The 24,508-nt window shown below is 42.1% G+C and overlaps 1 protein-coding gene across 4 annotated transcripts in view; it reads left to right on the plus strand.

Annotated features, from left to right (window-relative positions):
• WIPF1 (WAS/WASL interacting protein family member 1) overlaps positions 1 to 24,508 on the plus strand; it is a 120,356-nt gene that overhangs the window by 77,159 nt on the left and 18,689 nt on the right. For 2 of the 4 annotated variants that reach the window (XM_050751774.1, XM_050751776.1), the window contains exons 2-3: positions 16,818 to 16,906; positions 21,046 to 21,175. In XM_050751774.1, coding sequence (XP_050607731.1) covers positions 16,856 to 16,906; positions 21,046 to 21,175 — 181 coding nt within the window. In that variant the 5' untranslated portion in view covers positions 16,818 to 16,855. The other 2 variants (XM_050751777.1, XM_050751775.1) reach the window with 2 other exon arrangements.

Genomic DNA, 24,508 nt, shown 5'->3' on the forward strand with positions numbered 1-24,508 from the left:
ACCAGAAGTCTCTAGGGCCAAATGAATGCAAGGCTCTGATGAGCCAGTCTTGAATCACATGCTTTTCCTCTGTCTGGAGTGGGAGTGAATGCCTGTGGATGCACATGTTTTGAGAGTGAGCGGGGGATGATTCTCCACACAAACAAATGGACATGATTATAAGTAGGGGGAATGGTTGCTGAGCTGCCGAAACACAATGGAATACACTGCAGACTTTTCCCCAAGTAAAATTATGTCAATTTATATTAACAGGGCACAGAATACTAAAAGGTTTGTTTTTAATTTCTCTATGTTTCTGAGATGATTTTTAAATGATCAACCCTCTGCGTAGCTCTACTGATAATTATATGGTGGAGAGGATTATTCCTTTGTTTCTGCTCTTTTAAATCAAATAATTCCCATATTTTAACATTTCGAAAATAGATTCTTACAGCTAATGCATATCTTTAATCTGGTAGTGTTTCTTTATCACCCTAAAAATCTATTAAGGTGTCATTCTGCAGTCTAAGAAGGAATAATGTAAGTTTTAGAACTGAGGAATGCAGTATTATAAAACAGCTTTCCACTACTGGGGCAAATACTGCACCATAACAGGTAGTCATGGAAACGCAACTTGAAAAACCAGAATTATTAAAAACTTATGTTGTCATATTTTACACACGCCACTGTTGCACTGATTCAGTCCATGATTGGGGGCCACCGCAGGAGAGTTGTTGGCTGTGATTCTTCAGCACTTTTTCCACACTGGTGAGACCTACATTATTGTTTTATAATCTTCTGCCTGCTCTTGACTTTTTATTTCTATAGATTAATATGGAGGATTCTTTATGTGATTGGTCTGCAAGCCTATTGGTTATTGTTTTACTCTGTCATTAAGCTCGAACTGATGTATATTAAATGAGAAAGAGATATGCATTTAGAATTCTCTTTAAGTCCAGAATTGTGATTGTCCTTATTCATCCAGGCTTTCAATCTACTTAGGCCTTTGGTTATAGTATAACAACCTCTCCCATCCACATCACAGACTTTCTTTCCACTCTCTTCCTTCTGCCTCTTCTTATACTTACAGAAAGGAGGTAGGTGGTATCACCTGAACCTGAAATGAGGCTGAAGACATTAATGGCACTGGACAGTGGAGTGGAGCCCAGGCTTTGGCCACTGCTCTGCTGCTGCTAGCTGTGTGACATGGGCAGGATGCCTAACTTCTCTGTAACCCTGTTTCTTCCTCTGTAAGTGGTGATGTAGACTTTGATCTCTACAAGTCTCCTGCAGCCTTAAAGTTCTTTTCTTTTTAAAGAATGTGACTGCTGGAAAAGCTGGCACTGATCTGAGAACTCCACTTCACTGAGGAAGACCAGACAGCACTGTTACACCCAGCACCTGTGGGTCATCGACTGGAGAAGTGGCTTCCAAAGCCTCTGAGGTCAGCAGTGTGGTTAGAGCTCTCCCCTACCCACCACATGATCTCTCCCCATCTCCAGCTTTTCTTGCCTTATTTCCTTTACCTTTTTATTTCCTCCCCTTCCTTTCTGATTGGTTGTTCTATTTGTTTTCAATTTTCTTAATACATTTTTCTCTTCGCATTGCCCAATGGCATAAGCCACCTGCACTGCATAAGACTCTGCCTGCATTGCCAAGCCCACTGATGGGCCAAGGGTTTTACCTACTGACCCTTTCTCTGGAAATTTTCCCTTTAACAGCTTCTCCCAAGAAGGCTTAAGTCTAGTCTTGGCATTTGTTTTTTACCATTTCAGGGGGAACAGTCTTAAGCTTTTAAAGGAATATTATGCTGGGCAGCGTGGTGGTTCACGCCTATAATCCCATTACTTTGGGAGGCTGAAGTGGATGGATCACTTGAGGCCAGGAGTTCAAGACCAGCCTGGCCAACATGGCGAAACCCTGTCTCTACTAAAAATACAAAAAGATTAGCCAGGTGTGGTGGTGCACACCTGTAGTCCCAGCTAGAGAGGCCAAGACATGAGAATCACTTGAACCTGGGAGGTGAAGATTGCAATGAACCAAGGTCATGCCACTGAACTCCAGCCTAGGCAACAGAGTAAGACTCTGTCTCAAAAAAAAAAAAAAAAAAAAAAAAAAAAAAAAAAGGAACATTATGCTATAGTAGAATTTGTAAGAAACATTGATTTTCTTTTTCATTCAACAAACACTTATTTTCAAACACCTACCAGGTGTGAGGTGCAGCATTAGATGCTAAAGCAACAGCAGAAACAAGATAGGACAAGGTCCCTGCTCTCATAGACAAGGTCCCTGCTCTCATAGAGCTTGGATTCTAGTAGGGAGAGACATACAAGTAAATAAACATAAATAAGACAGTGTCAAGTGGTGATGTGTGCTATGCATAAAAGAAAACGGGAGCAGAAATCGGTCATGAGGGAGAGCATTTTTGCTGACATTTGAAGAGTAAAAAGGAACCAAAAGATGAGTGTACCAGGGGAGAGTACCAGGCTTGCAAGTAAAAGGCCCCAAGATGCAAATGAGCTTGGTGCATTTAAGGAACAGAAAGGTGTGGAAGGTAAATTAGCAAGGCAGAGTATTACTTGAGATGAAGGCAGAGAGTTAAGGAGGGGCCAGATCTTGTGGGTCCCTGTGGACCTAAGGGTTTGGACTTTTTAAATGAAATGAGAAGTCATTGGAGGGTTTTAAGTAGGGGAGGAACATTATCTAATTTATGTCCTATTGTGCATAGTAGACACCTGATAAATGTGTCCAAAGTTGATTGTAGGAATAGACTCAAACTACACAACTACTCCCTTGCGTGTCTTGGGAACTGCAGCCTTCTAGGTGACATACTCCCTTCTAAGTGAGCTTTTCCTAAGGCAGGGGTCCCCAACCAGTCTATGGCCCATTAGGAACCAGGCCACACAGCAGGAAGTGAGCAGCTGGTGAGCCAGCGTTCCCTCCTGAGCTCCGCCTCCTGTCAGATCAGCTGCGGCGTTAGATTCTCAGAGGAGCAAGAACCCTAAAGTGAACTGTGCATGCGAGCTCCTTCTGAGAATCTAACGCCTGATGATCTGAGGTGGAGCAGTTTCATCCCGAAACCGTCCCCACCCCCTGCCTCCACTCCGTGGAAAAATTGTCTTCCACAAAACCGGTCCCTGGTGCCAAAAAGGTTAGGGACCACTCCTCTAAGGGATGGAAATAGCCATGAATGGTATGTGTACTGAGAGAGAGAGAGAGATAGATAGCTAGAGAGTGTGTGTGTGTGTGTGTGTGTGTGTGTGTTTGGGGTGTCTTACTTAGAGAACTTCAAAATAATTCTGTAAATATATAGAGAAATTGTCATATTGCCTGTGTTCTCTTTTTAGACCCGACTATAATTAGACTTCTTCAAAGATTCACTCAGGCGTTTACTTAATAGTTGATCAAGTTTTCTGTTTGCCTGAGGGTTTGTATCAGGGGAAGTGCTGATTGCTGCAGGCCTCCACCTCTGTCCAGTCCCATGCCTGCAGGTATTTATTCGTGTGTTAAGTCACAGGTGGACACCAGGCCAGAGTTAGACAAGAGGCAGTCTCTGCCTTCAAGGGGCTCCAGGCAAAGCAGAGGACTCTCAGTCACTTATTCTTGGAGATACCACTCCAGGAACTGTGCCCACGGCCTGGCATCATGAATCTGCTCATGCAGTTAGACTCCTATCTCAGGGAATTTTGAGTTTAAAAGATCCTTAGACATCATCTATCCCAGTACTCTCCAGTAGGAGCACTTCTGGTATTTTGGGTGGGACTGTCATAAGCACCATAGGAAATTTCACATTCCGGGCCCCACCCACTGAGTGCTACAGACCCCTGCCCCCACCATTCCCACTCACTGCTCTCCACCCCCAACAGCTACCTGAGTTGAAAATTACTCATCTAGCCCAGTTCTATCACTTTACAGGTAAGGCAGTGTTAGACAATGTGTGTTCTTTTCATGCCTCTGGCCTCTGATCCCAGCAGAATCAGGACCCAACATTCAGATTTTACAGTGAAGCTAGTTTCTGAAATATGCCTCTCTTTTTAATTCTTCCACTGTTACTGTTTTTTCAGAGTTATATGCTACGTGTTGCAAATGTAAGTCTGAACCTTTAAGATGGGTTAAGAAAAAATTATGAGCATTTTCAGATCGTTCTATACATAACTGAAGGTTTCGATAAAATGATTTCTACATGTATTCCATTGCCATTCACCTCTTGAGTTCTTTAATAATGAGAAATCTGACTTTCTTCCTTCTGCCCTCTTTATCTCTATGCTTTTGTCAAGCATCTTCTAGGAGAGTTACTGTTACCCCATTAAGTGTGGGGGACAGAAACATTTTGGCATAGAAAGCTATGGATCTGCAGCTGAATTAAGCTGTATATTATTTACCCTGACTTGGGCACCAAAATCACGTTTCAAAACTCATTTGCTGCCAGGTATGGTAGCTCAAGCCTGTAATCCCAGCAATTTGGGAAGCTAAGATGGAAGGATCACTTTGAAGCTAGGAGTGTAAGACCAGGTTGGGCAACAAAGCAAGATCCCATCTCTACCAAATATAAAAATAAAATAAATTAGCCAGGTGCAGTAGCATATGCCTGTAGTGTCAACTACTCAGGAGGCTGAGGCTGGAGGATCACTTGAACCCAGGAGGGGCCACAGGGAGCTATGATTATGCCACTGCACTCCAGCCTAAGTGACAGCAAGACTCTGTCTCTAAAAAAAAAAAAAAAAAAGAAAGAAAGAAATAAAACAAAACCAAAAAAAGAACCTCATTTGCCTTCATACACCTGACCTGCTCTCTTCACCTGCATTTGTAACTTTCTCCCCACACACTTGAATGCCCTGTAAATGAGAGAAGCCCTTAGCCTAATTAACAGATAAGGTAAGGTAGGTAAGAGCTTTTCTTTCTTGAGTGACTCTTTTCCCTATTACTTAATGGAATAGTCAGTATTTACAGTGATACTTTCAAATATAATTTTCCTCAAGTTCCATGAACAGTTATTTTTGTGGGAATATCTGGAATACAGTTGGACTCTCTACGGAGTGGAGGTGCTCATCCCCTCTTGTCACTGTACCAATAGCTGTGTATTACACCTTGTGGGGAGGAGAAACATTTAATTTTTTTAAATTTAGGTTTTTTTTCTTGCTTGCTTCTTAAGCAAAACCGATCTAGTTTCTTTTTCTGCAGCAAAGGAGGAAGGAACAAACAACAAATTAATCAGACAGGAAGCGAATAACCGCAGAAGGACGTCTGCCTCTGACTCAGTATGTCACATTTAACAAGAGGCCAGAGCTTGTCCAAAATGGCTGTCCAAAAATGACCTCACACTTGCGTTAGAAGATGATACCTTTTTCAGGGACAGTATTCTCTCTTGGCTTCTGTCCTGCTGGCCCTCTGTCTGCCTGTGTCCCTGACCATGGCTCCCTGCAGTACCCTTTAACGGTAAGAAAAATTATATTCAAACTAAGTTTATTTCCTTTATCAGCTACAGGGAAGAACTAAATGGCTTTTAATGGACCATAGTATGTCGAGATAAAGTTGTTTAATTTTTCTGTGGAACACCATGTGAGCTATTCCTGTTGCTCAGAATGCTAGTTTCACCACTATGGTGATTGTGAATGATTCATAACTTATGCTTTGAGCCAAAATGTAAGCAAGATTTTCAATAGAATTTTTCTTGACCACTGGACAAGTTTGGATCCACAGGAATTTATTTTCCCATTTAAATTGGGGACTTATGTCAGTAAATATATCCTTTTGGTATATGATACAGTTGTCCACACAACTGCCTTTGAATCTTTGGTGTGGCCAGTAACAATAAGTGCTTTAAAGTTCAAGGAGCCATTGGAAGCTTCAAACGAAAATACCATAGAACTAAGCTGTTGGCAGTTCTCTTGCTGCCGATGTGCTATTTAAGTTCAAAACTCAAACTAAACCATTTCTTAGCAGAGTCTTTTAGAATATGATTTGTCTTTTAGAATAAGTCTATTCCTGTTATAACAGTGTGTGTACAATTACTATCGCAAATCAAATTCTATAGCATTAATTATAACTTTATGTTAAATATGATTAATGTTTTGGCATAAAATATTGTGATTTTTAAAATTTCAAGCCATATACTCAGAGACTTACAGAGCAGAACTAAGGAAACTTTTTAGGTTAAAAAAACTTTTTTTCTAGAATATGTAGGAAAAAACAACTTGACTTATGTTCCTTTCTCCCCGTGGAGAAATATAAAATAAAGCTTTGCAAAACTCAGAAGGCACATACAACTTTAGTCACTAAGTACAAGGTTTTTGGTTTTTTTGTTTTGTATTTTTAGTAGAGACGGGGTTTCACCATGTTGGTCAGGCTGGTCTCGAACTCCTGACCTCAAGTGATCCGCCCACCTCAGCCTCCCAAAGTGATGGGATTACAAGCATACAAGTTCTTTTAAATAATTTAATGGCATACCTAGTATATGTAGTAGAGAATGGAGAGGTGGTAAATGAAAAGGCTCCTGAAAGATTCTTACTAAGCAAACTAAGACAACTTGGTAGAGGGAAAGTTGAAAGACTGGGGAAAGAATAGGACAGGATAGTGAGAGAGGAAGATGAGAAACTGGGGAAAGGTTTTGAGGTTGATCTGTGTAGAAATCATACTCTTACAATTCACTTGGACTACAGTGCTATGTGTTAACTTTATCAAGCTTTGTTGCTTCTGAACTGGAATATCATCATGTCAAAACTCTTCCTTTTATAGGTCTAAGGTCGTTAAATGACTTACCTAAAAGTCATTTTTCACGAAGTCAGGTTTTCTATTGCTCTTTGAAAAGTTTATTCATGGGCTATTTGCTCATAGCGCTTCAACTACTCTAATATCTAACCTTTTAAGGGTTACACATACTCTGGGTGGACTGAAATATTCAGAGAACTCCCTGTGGTGAAAATTAGTTCCTGGGGTCAAGCAGCAACTTCAGATCTGATCAGATTCTAAATCTGGCCTGTAGGCTGGAAGTTCCCCAACCTACCTAAAATGTAAGATGAAGTGATACCGAATTCCTGGACCCTTTAAGTTTTATGACCTTTTGAAGCCTTCTTAACATTTTATGAACACACATCATTTACTTTGGAAGTTTCTGGCTATTTAAATTGTGATACATTTCTGCTTTAAGGTTTGACTCATTTTGTTCAAATTGTTAAACATGTGCTTGTTGTTGAAAAAAGCATTTCTCCTGGACTGCCATAAATACCTCTGTCTGTCCTGAAAATTAAAACTGTAAAAAAATACTAGAATAAGGAATGCCTTAATCAGTATGCTTTTCTGAGAAATTTGAAATGCACTTTATACACATCTTCCTTCACCATTCACTTGTAATACAGAAGTTTGCATGGGTGTACACACGTAGGCTGATTTAAATCACTCACGGTTTCTCTTTCTCGTGGTTAAATAGGGGGAAAGACTGTAATATTTACTGACCACTTGTTCTGTGTTAGGTTCTTCACCTTTGCTTATTTTGTTTTTTGAAAATGGCTAATACTTATTAAGCACTCCCTCATTTAACTCTTGAATAACCCTATTAAATAAGTGCTATTATTTTGAAAACCGGACTTAGATAAGCTAAGTAATTTATCCAAGGCCACCTAACAACTAAATGTGGAGGAAGTTATCTGAATTGTAAGAGCTTTTTTTCGCAAGTGCAGCTTGGAAGCAACATTATAAATAATTGTATGATTTTTCTTTTCTGGTTTTTTTTTTTTTTTTTTTTGAGACAGGGTTTTACTCTGTCATCCACACTGGAGTGCAATGGCATAATCAGAGCTCACTGCACCCTCAAACTCCTGGACTCAAGTAGTCCTCCCACCTCAGCCTCCCAAGTAGCTGGAACTAAGATGTGTACCACCATGCCCAGTTAATTTTAGATTTTTTTTTTTTGTAGAGATGAGGGTCCCAGTATGTTTGCCCAGGGTGGTCTCAAACTCTTAGGCTCAAGCGATCTTCCTACCCTGGCCTCCCAAAGTGCTGGGATTCTAGGCATTAGCTACAACACCCAGCCAGTATGATTTCTTGAGGTGCTTTTCCGGCCTTGGGAATCTGAGAGTACAAATGTTTTGCTTTAAATGTCACAGCAACAGTAAATATCTTTGAAACTAATAATCTCAAGTAAGATATTTTCCTTTCTAAGTCTTTTCACTTCTTCAGAGGTAAACTTGGTGACACTTCTGCTTGTATCATAAAGCTGTACTATGATAAAATGAATACACTATATCAAGTGTGCTAACATATATGCCATGTGTATATGTGTGTGAGAGAGAAAGAGAAACAGTGGCACATCTTAATCCTCTGGTAGAACTAAATGTGGTAATAGCAATTTAGGAAGACTTTAGCTTGGAGATTTGAACCCCTTAAAGAGATGGGAAGTATGGGAGAAAACCTGCTACTCTTTAATTATATGGATAAAGTAAAAAAGTTTCCTTCAGTTAAATAATGACAGGTAGGCAGGTCATTCAGCTTACCTTCATTTTCTCACTATTAAAAGGGTCTTGGATGTCTATGAATTTGTATTAATTTTAAAATTAAATGTGCATAATAGTGGATTAAAAAATAACTTTATTTCATAGCAACCTTTATTTCCCTAGCAGTACTCTTGCAGTAAAAATTGTGTCCAAGCTCCTAGCCAGTCTTAATGACGTTAGAGATGCTTCAAAATGTCTTCTTTGAAAAGCACCTTTCCTACTCCCTGCCAAAATAAATCACCTCCTTATCTAAAATAACTATAAAAGAAACATTTCTAGGTTCAGCAGAGACTTAAACTGACATTTACCATTAAGAAGACAACCTAATCAGACGTCGCTGAAGTAAATTGTTTTCAATGATGATTGAGAAAAGAGCAGTACATTCTGAGAAATGAGGGATTCTGTATGTGGCAAGCGTGTGCTCTACATTCAGCGCAAATGGAGACTAACAATGCATAAGAACCAACTGGGTGAGGCTGCTGATTTGCTAATCAAGCTGTTTTCCTCTTCTCTGCCTTTTGCTTCCTCTGGAGTCCAGCTGCCTTTTCTGTTTCCCCTCTTGTATCCATGGCCTCATTGCTCTGAGCGAGGCCCTTCAGCTTGGAGAGAGGAAGAGTAGCAATAATAGAAACGAACCTTTCTGCAAAGGTATTGAAAGTTTCTAAAATGGCCAGACCACATGGTGGGGGGAAGGGACGGTAGAGCTGTTGCACAGTGACTCGCGACATAAAATAGAAACTCCAGGCAACTGCAGCTGTGAAAAGATTGTGTTAAAGAAACAGGATGACTGTGGTTTACTGTGAACATCAATTTTCCTGTTGAGCATTTTTTACAGGAAGTTGAAGAACAAAGCCAAATTCATCTTAATTAGTTCTAATGGTTTTCAGATCTTAAATACATCCAGCTAAGTTTGCATCATGGAGGAGTCTCTAAAGAATAGAATCAAGAATAGTTGAGTAGGAATCCCAAAACGACATGCTTTTTAAAATTCACCATCTTAGCAGCAATTTGAGTTTGCTCAATGATTTTATTTTTGCAGGGTGACTTGGAGTGGATTCACTGTCTTTGTAATGAATGCCCTTGCAGTTATTTTTTATGGTTGTAATAACTCAATATGAATTTAAAAACCTTTTCTCAGGAAAACACTTTTGCGTTACATGTATTATCAATTTTGTTCTGTTAATATTTTTTGGTCAAACAATTGTGTGTATATGTATATGTGTGACACAGAGAGAGAAAGGGAAGGGGAGAGAGAGCTGTACATGTACTTATAAGCTGGAAGGACATGTATCAAAATAACAAAGAGTTACCTCTGGTTATGACCCCCAACCCTTTTTCACCTAAAAATTAATTATTATTCAGTGCTTCCTTTAGTGGTTAAATACAACTTCAGTACTTTTTTTTCATCTTTGTATATTTTTGTATTCTCTACAATACAAAAGGAGAAAAAGAAATCTTGAAGAAAACAACAACAAACAAAAAACTAACCTGAAGAAGCCAAAAGCACTCAAGAAATACATAGATGAAAATGAGTTAAGAGCATTATATATAAAGTAAAATATAAATGAATCCAGGCATGGTGGCTCATGCCTGTTATCATAACACTTTGGGAGGCTGATGTGGGTGGATCACTTGAGGCCAGGAGTTCCAGACCAGCCTGGCCAACATGGTGAAACCCCATCTCTACCAAAAATTAGCCAAGTGTGGTGGCACGAGCCTGTAGTCCCAGCTACTTGGGAGGCTGAGGCAGGAGAATTGTTGGAACCCAGGAGGTGGAGGTTGCAGTGAGCCAAGACCGCACCACTGCACTCCAGCCTGGGCAACAGAGCCAGATTCTGTCTCAAAAAATAAATAAATAAATAAATAAATGTAAATAAAAATAGAAAATAATGAGGGCAAGAGAGCAGTTGGATTTTTTAATCTGTCCAGTTATATTATTTCTGATACCCTCCCCCACCCCCAACAAATAAAATATTCCTCTATCGATTCAATCTTTTGGGGGAAAAAAGCTTAATTTTCCACCATTCATTTTAGGTATGATAGTATTTAAGGGTTACTTTTAGCAACATTTATAGAGCAAAATGCTTTATATTTTTGAATAGTCCAAATTAATGATAAACGTAATTGGATAAAGCTGCTTCTCATCTTCTCTAATGGAACCCCTGCCCACGTGGGATTAGAGACCAGCCTTTGGAGGACTGTCAACTGTGTTCACTGCGGGACTATTAGGAATCACTCCCTACCTCATGTCATTCTGTAGTGTGGGCCCTAGGCAGTGCAATCTAGAATGAATTTTAAGTTGGCTATGAAACTAAGAAACAGTTTATTTAAATAACTACCCCATTTTCTTGATCCCAAGGAAGGCAATCATTTTACATTCAGGGATGATTCTGCTTTCCTAGATGAGCACATTGAAGAAGAAACCATGAGTTTCCTGGGGCACGTCTGGACTGAACTGTGAGCTGTGGTTGACCTCTAGTTGGCCATGCCATTGGGGAGAATGTGTCCCCTGTACTGGTGGGGAGTGGGCCAAGCAGTTCTCTTTCTCTCACAGTGCTCCTTGCATGTTTAACAAGTGGGTCCAGGCTGCAAGATGCCCTGGCTGATCTGGGATCAGTGAATGTTGTCTAAATGTGAGTGTTAAATATTAATTTGCTAGGACTGCCATAATAAAATACCACAGCTTCAGTAGATCAAATAACAGAAATTTGTTTTCTCCCAGCTCTGGAAGCTGGAAGTCCAAGATCAAGATGTAGGCAGGTATGGTGTCTTCAGAAGCCTCTCTCCTTGGTTTGCAGATGGCCACCTTCTCACTGCGTCTTTACTTGAAGACTTTCCTCTGTGTGAGCACATGCCTGATGTCTTTTCCTCTTTGTATGAGGACACCAGTCAAACTGGATTAAGATCTCACCCGTTTTAGCCTAATCACCTCTTTAAAGACCCTATCTCCAAATACAGTTGCCTTCTGAGGTCCTGAGGGTTGGAAATTCAGCATATCAGTTTGCAGGGGACATAGTTCAGACCATAATACTGTATGTGAAAACAAAAGCCTTTTCTATCCTTTGGGTTTTCTTTGTGTACGTAGGAGTCAACACACCAAGTAAAGATTTTAGAAAGTCTGGCTTTTCTCTCTATCATGAAAGTTACTTAAACATTGAAATTATTCTTAAAAAGAAATTAATTGTGAAAAGTGTGTCTTCTTTAAAGTTCATTGCCTGGGTTGGGTTGGGAGGGCAAGGCCCAGCAAGTGGGGAGGCATGTGATCCGACACTGCCGAGACTCCAACTAGTTTGGGAAGCCGGACACGGGCACAGCAGATTCTGATGCAGGAGATGACTGACCACACTGGGGAAACTGCTGCTGAGTCCTTTCCCTTCTTCTCAGGCCTCTCCTGCACCCGAGTCAGCTGCCTTTCCTGCCATGCTCCCATCTCCAAGGGAAGAACCAAATGCTGGGAAGCCCAGTCATCAGTCGGCCTCATTCCCACCCAGGCAGATCCACCCACAGCCACTGAGCAAAGCTGCGGCCCCTCAGACTAGCCTCCAGGTCCATCCCTCCTCTGCCAGGCACTCAGCAGCTTGTACCAGCAGGATCCATCCTCACCCTCCAAAGGACAGATCTCAGCCCTGTCCACTGACAGCTTTGCTCCCCCAGGCCACGCTGAAAGCCTTGCACACACCATTTCATTTAATCTGCTCAGCAACTTCCCATTTAACAGATGAGAAAAACGGATTCCCATCTGAATCTGCCAGGTGGCAGAGCAAGGATTCAGAACCAAATTTGCCTGACTAAGGTCTCATGTTCTCCCTTTTTCATTCTGTAAACCCACTGGTGAAGCCCAAAAGACTCCTTTTTAAAATTTAATTTAATTTATTTAATTTAATTTAATTTTAGAGATAAAGGGCTCGTTTTGTAGCCCAAGCTGGTCTTAAACTCCTGGGCTGAAGCAGTCCTTCCACCTTGACCTCCCAAAGTGTTGGGATTACAGGTGTAAGTCACCACTCACAGTCCCAAAGGGCCCCTTTTGTGTCTGTGTTTAAATGCATAAAATAAAATACAGAGAATTACAAAGGAAACTACTTTATTAAAATATGTACTTCTTTATTAATGGTTTAAACAACAAGATATAGCAACAGATTTAAACGTTGCCAGAATGTTGAAAATTGTTGATGTGTAGTTGTAATATGATGTGAAAATATCATGTGAAAACTATTGGTGAAAGAATATCAGATACTGTGGTTTGCGGCCTACATTCATAATCAAAGGAAATGCTACATTTCAGTTAGTGCTTAGTAGAAATAATATGTGCTTTTTTTTCATCCAAGTTTATGAACCCTTGAATTCTATCTACAGACTCTGGGTGTGAGGATCCAGGCAGGAATGCCTGGTCTGTTAAGATCCGTGCTCTAGGGCCAAGGCCTTCAGTAAGATCTGGCTCTGGCTCTGATGTGGGCTGTCAAGTCCATGAGAGGAGGGAAGCCCTCCTATCCCAAGGCCTTGGGGTTCTACTTCTCTGGGGAAGTTGGAGGCTGCCAGGAAAGTAAGTCCCAGTATGTAACACTAGCAAGCCCCTCTGAAATAGGGCTGACTCTTTTACCTGGATCTCACAGTGCACTGGGGTGATGCTGGGAGCCCTTCCAGTGGCAAGCACTCGGCTTGTGTGATACACAGTTCTTTCACTGCATATATATTTAGTAAGAACCCTACTTTGTGCCAGGTATTGGCAAGACCCCGTGAAGTCCATAGGCTGGTGGAAAGACAGCCAAGAAGTGGGCCTGGCGTGGCCGGTGGGCCCAGTGTTGGGGCACATGAGCTTAGTCTTCTTTGATCTAGGGGCTGAGTGAGGTGGCAGTACTGGAGTCGGGTTTCTCACACACTTCTCTTGAGGCCCCAGCCTGGAGAAGTCCAGACCATGCCCAGCAGATGTTCAGCTAAAAAGGAGGAGAGAGGACATGGCAGCCTCCCTCTTCTGTGTTACCACTGAGATTGGAAAGGGACAGTTAATCTGGAGGGGACTGAGAGATGGGGCCAGGGAAAGCAAGCCGTGCAAACAGAAGTCTACAGAGGAGAAGAAAGAGCACTTAGTTCTGCACCACCCTCTAAAAAGTGAGAGCGCTCACTCATAGACCCTCTCCCCACTGTCCGTCTGAAGTGGCCAGGAAGGAAAGACTGCAATACCCCAGACCCTTTAATAGCATCTTGCTCCCTGAACCTTGGTTTTGCCGCTAATTTCTGCAGTCTGGCCTTGGCCCTGGCCCCAGCCATGACTGTTGCTGTTTCTCCCACACCAGCCCTCTGGACCATGAAGTTAGCACAGCCCTCCCTGAAGTTGTCATCCAGAAGTTAATATACAAGTCAGTTAGTGCACAGACATTACTAAATCAGCAGCAACAGAGAATTGTAAAATAATTAAGGAGGTCTTTCAGGGTGGCAGCCCCTGAAAGGGTCCCCCATTCCACAGTCTGGCCCCTAAGCTGTGCAGGACAGAAGTTCAATTTGATCTCTGCTATGAGAGCCGAACTCATGACAACCACACCCCTAAGAGGTTCCTGTTAGTTGACCAGAATATCCACTCCTTCCTAGATAGTAGGATCACAGGATGACGGAAAGTTAGTTAGTGAACATGGAATCAGACAAAATAGGCTTGAGGGATTTTTCATCGACCAAGCACATGGATGCACTGTTCCCAGAGCCCATCTCTTGGGCCCACCAGGCAGACCAGGCTATCCCCCTTCCTTGGTAAGCCTTTCCCAGCTCTGGTTATACCACTGATTTGGCTCCAGCTTTTTTTGCAGTAGTCAGGCCTAAATTCAGTTTCAGATCCCCGTCATTCCTCCTGGAGGAGACGTCTGACTCCAAGGCCTCTGAATGTGCCGCTGGAGATGCCCCTTGACAGAGGACGCCCTAACACAGGCACCCAGTCCTGCTCACAGTGCCCATGTGGCCCTATGGGTGACTAATTGGTGTCATGCCAGAAAGAGCAATTTAAGAAACATACTTTAAAAGAATCCTTGCCTGAGACAGTCTCTTACTGAAAACAGATTCCAGCCTAGTTAACAGGTGAGCTGTGGCACTAATTTGCCCGCCTGAAAGTGCTTACTAGATCATTAAAACGGCAGTGAGTGAGGCAGTGTTATCCAGCAGAAGAGCAGGAACCAAAAGGACATGACTGAATGAATTACTTCAGGGTATTTTAGGGAGTGACTTAATTTCTCTGAGTCTATCAAATGAGCACAGCTATGCTGGCTTCTGGTGTCTTAGGAGTCAGAGACCATGCAAGGATAGAGCCCTGGATCCAGCGGATTCTCCATACATGACAGCTGCTGTTGCTGCTGTGGAATTTAAAATTTTCATTTTCTAGACAGCCCACTTTGAATGGGACTTTTGCGAACTATCTTAATTCTTGTTTCCCGGCGGCTGTGACAAGTCCAGCAGTGTCTGTTTTAGCTTCTCCAGTCCATTTCTGTTTGCAGAAAGCAAGCCATCTAGCATTATCTCAATAGAAAGTATTTGTTTAGGTTTCAGTTTTCCACATTAACTTGTAGTGGTGGAACTAAATGAATATTTTAAATTCTAAGAAATTGTTTTCTGCAATTAAGAGACTATTGAGAGTTTAAAAAGCCTGGCACAGTGGCTCACACCTGTAATCCCAGCACTATGGGAAGCTAAGGCAAGAGGATCGCATGAGGCCAGGAGTTCAAGACTAGCCTGAGCAACATAGCAAGACCCCATCACAACAGAAATAAAAGATAAAAATAAATACTGGGCACGGTGGCATATGCCTGCAGTCCTAGCTAAGCTACTCAGGAGGTTGAGGCAGGAGGATTGCTTAGGCCCATCAGTTTGAGGCATAGTAAGCTATGATTTTGCCACTGCACTCCAGCCTGGGTGACAGAGCAAGACCTCATCTCAAAAAAATAAGTAAATAAAATTTAAAAATTTTTAAAAAGAAACATAATTCTGCAGTTTAAAATTTGGGACACATGTCCTGTGGAAATAATGTTATTCAGGTGGCTGGTGTCCCAGACTGCCCACTGGTTTCAGGCTCGAACTCTACAGTTGGGCTTTAGTGCATATGAATCACCCAGGGATCTTGTTAAAATGCTGAAACGAATTCAGTTGGGGGCAAAAGGGACTGGGAATTGACATTTCTAACAGCTCCTGGGTGATGCCCACGCTGCCCATCCAGGACCAGTTTGTGTAGCAAGGATGGAGCGGGAGAAGCTGGCGTTACTTAGGGATGAGAACAGTGGGTGAGGCGTTGTCCTAGATAGGGCAGAGGGAGCAGGGGTTCTAGTGAGGCGAAGGAACAGGACTGGAAGGATTGGAGGAAATGGGGAGAGGGTTCCTGACTGGTGTAACTTCCCAGGCACTTCCTCGGCACTTCCTGGCCATCGTCTCTCCTGGCCCTGGTGTTTGCCAGGCTGCCCTCTCTGCCCTGCCCCCTAACCCACCTGGGGTCCCTAAACTCTCCTACCCAGCTACGGAATCTGGCCTTCCCTTTGTTCTCAGAGCAAGCACACTCTGCAGAGAGGCTCTTCTTTCTTATTTTCTTTGTATATAATTTTTTTACCCAAACAAAGGTAAGACAGTCTCTTGTAAATGAAGTGCATTTCTAGTAAACAGCCTGGGAGTCCTAGGTCTGACTTCTTGTTCCCCCTCTGTTTGTGCTTAGATCCTCTGAGGAAATGCTAAGGAGCACAGAGATAGGGATGGCTGGTCTTTGAGTGCTCCAAACATAAGGTTGACCCCCACACGTCCACCCCGATTTACCTGCTGCTCCCCGCTTTTCACTTTACATTCTCCGTGTCCTCTCCCTGGAGGACTAGGAACTTTGAGGGCAGGACTAGAAGTAGATTCATCTTCACATTCCTGCAGTACACACACAGACTTGGGCGAATGTCAGGAAGAAGGGGAGGAGAAAGCCAGAGGGGTGGGAGAGCAAGAAAGGCTTGTCATGGAAATTAGCGAGCAGGAGAAGCCACTTGAAGTGAATTTGTTTTCAGTCAAACTTGGCCAGGATATATCCACATCCGAGCAGTTGTGTGAGACTTTCCTGCTTAACCAGGCCCACCTGGGTGGGTCATGGCCTGCTGTGGTGGGTGGGGGAATGGAGCCAAGTAAGGCACTGGATGTGGCCTCCATTCTCTCCGAGCACCTCGGCTCGGAAGCCCCTCTGCCGGGATCCTTCCAGAACAGTAACGTTTTAGCAGTGAGGTGTAAAGGTAAGCCCATCTCTTTTAAGAGTTGAGCTAGGTGGAGCTGTCACTTTGGTGGGAAAGTGAAGGCAGATTAGGACAGTATTACTAAGATTACATCTAATACATGATCGCATTCTTGTTTTTCCAGATTTATCAGCAAGACTGTTGAACGCATAACTGCCCAAGATGCCCGTCCCTCCCCCTCCAGCACCCCCGCCGCCCCCGACGTTTGCACTGGTGAGTGTCTCCTCGCTTTCTATGCAATCACTTTCTATGCATAAAGCAAGCCAAATGAAGCCAAAACCTGGCACGCATGTGTTTGTATTAAATGTGTTTGCATTCTGGCTTACATGTGATACAACAGGCTTTCCTTGTGCCCAGAGTAAGCCAAACCCTGAAACCCAGCAAATACAAACAACACGAAGGGTTTTGTTTGTTTAAGGTCTCATGTGATGGATAGTACAAGGGTGGAATGTGGCTGATTAGGTGTTTTCTGCCGCATCTGTGCAGGGAAATGTGCTGGCCTGAGATAGGGTTTGCAGGAGCAATTCTGAGTGTGCACTGTTCTCATTCAGATGAACTCAATGTCTGGCCTTTAACTTCTGGGCTGGACAGTCTAGAAACCCAGGTCTCTGCCTGCGGTGCATTCCATTAAAGTGTCTTCCAGTCTCACTCCTTTCTTTTTTTCTGCCTTTTCCCCTCTTTTTCCCAATCTGTTTTTGACAAATATCTCACCCCACCACCTCTCCCACACACATTCACATCCTCCTTTAAATCTATACTTGCATTTAGGCATTTAGATGTTTATTTCCCGAAAGAATTTCTTCACTGGATTAATCCTGGTCTTTTTTTTTTTTTTTTTTTTTTTTTTTTGAGTCTCGCTCTTTCGCCCAGGCTGGAGTGCAGTGGCATGATCTCGGCTCACCGCAACCTCCACCTCCCATTCAAGTGATTCTCCTGCCTCAGCTTCCCAAGTAGCTGGGACTACAGGCACGCACCACCATGCCCAGCCAATTTTTGTATTTTTAGTGTAGACAGGGTTTCACCATGTTGGCCAGGCTTGTCTTGAACTCCTGACCTCAGTTGATCCACCTACCTCAGCCTCCCAAAGTGCTGGGATTACAGGTGTGAGCCACTGTGCCTGGCTCATCCTGCTCCTTTGATAGACCTCTTTGGGGAAGTTAGTGTGCCCTCTTCCCAGGAATTTGGCAACCCTCCACTTGGTCATATGGAAAGGCCCCAAGATAAACTCTGTTACAAAGCCCTCTCCAGCTTGTGAAGCCTTCACTGAGGAGGAGCCTCACACTGATGGTTCCTTCATTTTCACCATTTTCACATGGGGAAACTGAGGCTTGGAGAGAAAGTTTCTTGCCCCAGGTTTCCATGAGACGCATTTATATAACTCATCTGAGGATGATACCTAGTGAGAAGAACTGCCCATTAATTAGCTTATTGTTACTCAGAGTGTGGCCTTCCAACTACTTTTTAAGAGTCCCCAAAGTGATGAGGACAAAAATTGAAAGTAAGCATTTAGAAGCATTTCTAGCAATTTGACAGTAGTTTTCTGTCTGTTTCTAAGATTGGATGTTGTGTGTCTTTTTTAAAAAACTAATTCGTTTTTCTAATAATTCATTGTTATTTTACAAAAGTGTCAGTTGCTGATGAAAATATTTTTCAAAAGACTGGTCCTCGGCCAGGCGTGCACTGTGGAAGGATAACTTGAGCCCAGGAGTTCGAAATCAGCCTGGGCAACATGGCAAGACCCCCATATCTACAAAAAAAATCTTTTTAATTAGCCAGCCAGACATGGTGGTGCATGCTTGTAGTCCCAGCTACGCTGGAGGCAGAGATGGGAGGATTGTTTGAGCCCAGGAGGTCAAGACTGCAGTGAGCTGTCATTGCACTACTGCACTCCAGCCTGGGTGATAGAGCAAGACTGTGTCTCAAAAACAAAACAAAACAAAAACAAAACGCTGGTCCTTCACATGGATAAGTTTGAGAACCTCTAATCTAGCTAACATAGCAGGATTCATTTATCCATATTTCCCCAAAAGTATGGGTTATAGTGAACTGACTTAATAAAAAATATTAAATAAATAACACAGGTGGTATGAGAAGATGACAAAAATCATGAATCTTATACCAGAATGCTTGAAGTTTGGAAAACCTTGTTTATCTTATCAACTCATTTCTATCTGTTATTACCTAATTCAAAGCAAGACTGTGGATAAATAGAATATAGAGATGAAGAAAGGGAAAAGGTGGGTTGGTGGCCATCATAGACCACTGCCTTTGTGAAACAACATAATTAAGGGCCCTGAACACGAGAGAAGTTAGCACCCAGGGAGGTCAGCTGTCAAAATAAATTTTAAGGCAGAACAGGAGGCTGCTGAAGGTTGCTAACCCAAAACTGTTCAGAGATCCACTGTGACACATCACTTAACCTCTCTAGGCCTCAGAGTTTTTTCATCCTTAAAATGAAGACAGCAGGTAATGTTAAGAGCTCTTTCCAGGACATCCAAAGTATGTTAAGTTGAAAACAAACAAGTTTCAGAACAATAGAGGAGAATCCCATTAGCAAAAGCAAACTGTGTTTGCAGAGAGCATTTCTGGAAGGACAGCAGAGAAACTTTTGACAGGCTTGCTTCAGCGGTATGTTGGGGCTGATGGGGATGAGCATTTTGGAGCCCATATTTACCCTTCTGTCAGCTTGTAGGGAAGGCTCTTGACTGCCAGGGTTTAAATCCCAGCTCCTCCTCAACTAACTAGGTGACCGGGGCAAATGATTTAAACTCCCTGTACTTCAGTTTCCTTGTCTGTAAAATTGAAATAACTCACAGGGTTGATAAGGGCTAAATGAAGTAATACACATAAGGTGCTGAAAACAGTGCCTGGCACAGAGTAAAAGCTATATATGTTAACGATTATTATCATAAGCAAGTAATACTTTATCAGTTATTTCAGGATGCTTCCAACTTTACCGTATTTTACAGTAATTCTGTTTACACAGTATAATTCCAGTTACACAGTAATTCTGGTTAGCCCACTTCAGGGTTTTTCTGAGTTCTTCCTTTGCCTCTAACTCTGCTAATAAAAGGCTGAGTTAGACCAGGAGCAGTAGCACGCGCCTGTAATCCCAACTACTCAGGAGGCTGAGGCAGGAGGATCACTTGAGCCCAAGAGTTTGAGGCTGTAGTGCATGATGATCACACCTGTGAATGGCCACTGCACTCCAGCCTAGGCAACATAATGAGATTCTGTTTCTTAAAAAAAAAAATTGTTTTTTAAAGGCTGGGTAAGGTATTGAGCCATACATTTCCCCAGCTTTTCCTCCTGTGGCCCTCACTGGCAAATCTGAAATCATATCCCCATCAGAAGGGCTGGGGCCAGCCTAGAAAGGACCTGTGGGTTTGGGGCAGCCAGACTCTCCCTGGGACAGACAAGACCTAGCCAGTTTCCAAATGTGAAAGACACAGGCACACAGGCAGGTGCCTACATCTAAGTCCTTTTGCTGGACACTCCCTGAAGGAGCAGGATCCCAATTTCATAGTAGGTGGGGATCTTTCATAGGAATTCTGGAAATACAAGAAAATAATCAAACATGTTAAAGTAGCACTTGTATCCATTCTGCAATTTCCATGAGCTAAGCTTTCATCAGAATTAAACATCAGAAACACCTCATGCCAACGGGACATGAGGGAACTTTTGAAGTAATGAAAATATTCTATATCTTGACTGTGATGGTGGTTTCACAACTGTATATATTTGTCAAAACTCACAGAACTGTAACTAAAAAGGGTAATTTCACTATATGTAAATTACACCTTAATAAATCTGACTTAAAAAGAAAAAAAGCATCTTTGGCAATATACACAGTGGGAATTATTTTCTAGAACTTTAGTGGGTTTAAAAAACATACAGCTGACTCTTTTTGCTAGAGACAGTTTTTCCCTTGCACTGGGTTAGTTCTAAAAGATGGGAAAAGGAAGTTATTCTTCAGGGTACCCTCTAGTGAATGAAGCCTGGTAATGTCCTGCAGAACCCTCCCAGACTTAAACTTCTTTTCTCGTGTCTAGTCATCTCACTCTAACCTGGCCCTGTTAGTTTCAGTCAGATTGTGGTCTGAATTTTCAGAGACTTTAATCAAGGACTGACTCTTCCTCCCTTAAAAATGAACATAATTTATTGCTGCATCTGCTTCCAAATGTCTGGATCTTAAAAAGAATGATATGGGTTCTAAAACTTGTTGAGAATTTACAACCTGTCACCAAGAACCTTAATAACAAGCTTCCCGTACCCAACCTTTCCCAGCCAAGTGTTACAATACATGATTTTAACCCAAGAGATGACTACTTGTTTGTATGGCTTCCTTTCAGGCCAATACAGAGAAGCCTACCTTGAATAAGACAGAGCAGGCTGGGAGAAATGCTCTCCTTTCTGATATCAGCAAAGGGAAGAAACTAAAGAAGACAGTCACCAATGACAGAAGCGCACCAATATTGGACAGTAAGTAAAAAAAGCTATTTTCCATGAAGAGGAACAGTTTACGGCCTAATAATCAACCCTACCCTCACCCCTCAATTTTTTTTTTTTTTTCGGTTAACAACAGCTGCAAAGCTAGCAAAATAAGGGACTGTATCACTCCCTGTAGGCCGCAGCTTTGGCTTGGGTTCCCTTTTAATACTGCAAGAAGCTAGTATAATAATTCTTTGTCCAAGACATACACAGCAGCAATTCTCTGCATTATTCACAACACTTTCTGGAAATTAACCCATTGCTCCTGGCACCGCAGATGAGGAGGCAGCATAAAATATGGAAAGAGCCCTAGCCTTGGAATCAAAAGCTGTGGGTTCAAGACCTGGCACATCCATCCTGTACCATCTCCAAGCCTTGTTGTCTTCATTTTAAAGTGGAGATGATAATACATGTTCTATTGACCTCACAAGTTTGTCATGAGCTTCAAATGAAATAATGCCTGTAAAATGTTTTGTTGTCTGGAAAGTGTAATTCAAGTGTAAGATACAATTATTAGGAGCTTAGAGAGAAAGGAAATGAGGTCACAACTTCGCTTATCTACCCACCTAAGTCTGAGGTACTTTCTGGAACAAGGCTACTTATTAACATTTACAACAAGACAAAAAATAATCCATGACTAGAATTCTACTGGCAATTAATAAGTAGATCTTAAGGCTGTCTCCTCACATTTCTAGACCCTTCCTTTGCCTGCCAGATGTCCCCAAGATTCATCCTAGACTACAGATCCCATTTGGACGCAACAGGAAATAGACTGACCTTCCAAAATCACCAGATGGAGCTTTGTCAACAAGTGAATAATGAGGCAGAATATTTGCAAAGTAGAGGATTAGAAGTGCTTCAGGGAACTTCCTGGGAGAAATCCCTAATGAGTAGAGAAGGAAGAAGAAGGATCAGAGTTAGGTGGACTACTGGTTTGGGAGGAAAAAGGAAAAGTGAAAGACCTAGATAAGGCCTTTGAATGTTGTTCTGTTACTGGGCAAAGTGGTGCGAGTGAGAATGCACTGCTTTCAAAAAGGAACTATGGCCGGGCACAGTGGCTCACACCTGTAATTCCAGCACTTTTAGAGGCTGAGGCAGGTGGATCACTTGAGGCCAGGAGTTCAAGACCAGCCTGGACAACATGGTAAAAACCTGTCTCTACAAAAAATACAAAAATTAGCCGTGTTTGGTGGCACATGCCTGTAGTCCCAGCTACTTGGGAGGCTGAGGCACAAAAATCACTTGAACCCAGGAGGTGGAGGTTACAGTGAGCTGAGATTGTGCCACTGCACTCCAGCCTGGACAACAGAGCAAGACGCTGTCTCCAAAAAAAAAAAAGGATCTAAGGTATTTAACTCTTGACACAGTCTGACTTGTAAGTCAAAATGCCCACAAAAAGAATGTGGTTATAATATAATCCCTCTAATCAGCCCTCCAATAGCCATCTGAATCATGGTCCCTGGTATGAGGCCAGAGGAGCTGCTGGCCTCTAAGACAGAGGCCTGTGGTTCTTCTCACTACAAGAGGGAGCCTAGGGCTCTGTTGAAGGAGACTGGACAGTCTAGACCTATTCCTGAATCCACTAGTGGAAACCTTGAAGAATCGTATTCTCCAATGTTCACTTCTCTCATTTAATGGAAATAGTGTTAGTCCTTCTCTCTTCCATGATGTTTAATAATGTGCTTTCCTTGATGGAAGGAAGATACAGTCCAGTGCAGGCCCTTGTTCATGCACGTAACTGGACACCTATACTGCTGTCACAAGCTCTTTGCAAGCAACAGTATTTATCCATGGTTTTGTATCTGTTTGCATGTGAAACTTCCCTGGGCTGTATGTCAAAATGTTGACCGTGGTTATGTGTGATAGCTCCCAAACTCAGCCTGTCCTACAGTTTAATTACTGAAAAAATAATCTGGAAGCAGTTAACTATCCTCAGCTTTAGCTTCTCTTTCTGTAAGATGGACAGATGTTGCAGGTTAAGAACACTAATGAGCCGGGAGCAGTGGCTCACACCTGTAATCCCAGCACTCTGGTAGACCGAGGCAAGCCAATCACCTGAGGCTGGGAGTTCAAGACCAGCCTGACCAACATGGAGAAACCCCATCTCTATTAAAAATACAAAATTAGCCGGGCGTGGTGGCACATGCCTGTAATCCCAGCTATTTGGAAGGCTGAGGCGGAGAATCGCTTGAACCCAGGAGGCAGAGGTTGTGGTGAGCCAAGATCGTGCCATTGTACTCCAGCCTGCGCGACAAAAGCGAAACTCCATCTCAAAAAAAAAAAAAAAGGAACACTAATGGATGATGTCTGATACTGCAGGAGTCCCTCTAAAGTTTCAATACCATGTAAATATGTCCTGTGAAGTGCAGTATTCCAAAATGTGTCATTCATCAATGAATAGTGTTTGAATGACAAGGGCAATGTTAATATTATTACCAAAATTTTAAAATTTTTTATGGAAACAATTTTGCATACACTTCTAGAAATTGTTAGTCTTATATGTTTTATCCTGTTAGGTGAAGTAATTCTTGTCAGTTATTATCAGATTATTTCTTCCATAGCAGAGCTACCATAAGCATCCCAGAAAGCGCTGCATCTAGAAAAGATACAGAGCTAACACAAATTTATGATAAACCTAATCCAGAAAAAAAGGAAATAAAAATGAATAAAAGTGGAACTCAGAAAGCAGATAAAATAAGAGATTCAAAGCATATTTTCTAAAATTAAAGTAGTACGATAAAGTTATCTGCTAAAATGTTTTAAGATATTAAAGAAAGTACTTTTCTAAGAAAAGCATACATTTATTCAAGAAACCTCAGTGAGCAAGGGAAAAGATAAAAACTTTATTAAATTACTTTCTCTCCAAAAAGCTTTGGAGCCAGATTGTTTTATTAGCAAATTCTTTCAGATTTTAAGGAAAGCTAATCCAAATGCTGTATAAATCATTCCCCAACATGTTAGAGATGGAAAGCTATCTAATAATTATAATGAAATCGGCATGATCCTAATGTCAAAACTTGACAAAGGCAGTACATACAAAAAAGAGAGCTATACATTAGTGGTTTTCAACTGAGGGTGATTTTTGCATTCCAGGGGATATGTGGCAATGTCTGAAGACATTTTTAGTCATTACTTTGGGGGTCAGGGAGGGCTGCTACTGACATCTAGTGGGTAGACACCAGGGATGCTGTAAACATTCTGTAAAGAACAGGACAGGACAGCCACCCACAACAAAGAATTATCTGAACCAAAATGTTTATAATTAAGAAACCATATTATGGACCACTTACCATCATAGATAAGAGAACACTAAAATACCAAAAA

The sequence above is a fragment of the Macaca thibetana genome, chromosome 12 (genome assembly GCF_024542745.1).
Source record: "Macaca thibetana thibetana isolate TM-01 chromosome 12, ASM2454274v1, whole genome shotgun sequence".
In the NCBI taxonomy this organism is placed as follows: domain Eukaryota; kingdom Metazoa; phylum Chordata; class Mammalia; order Primates; family Cercopithecidae; genus Macaca; species Macaca thibetana.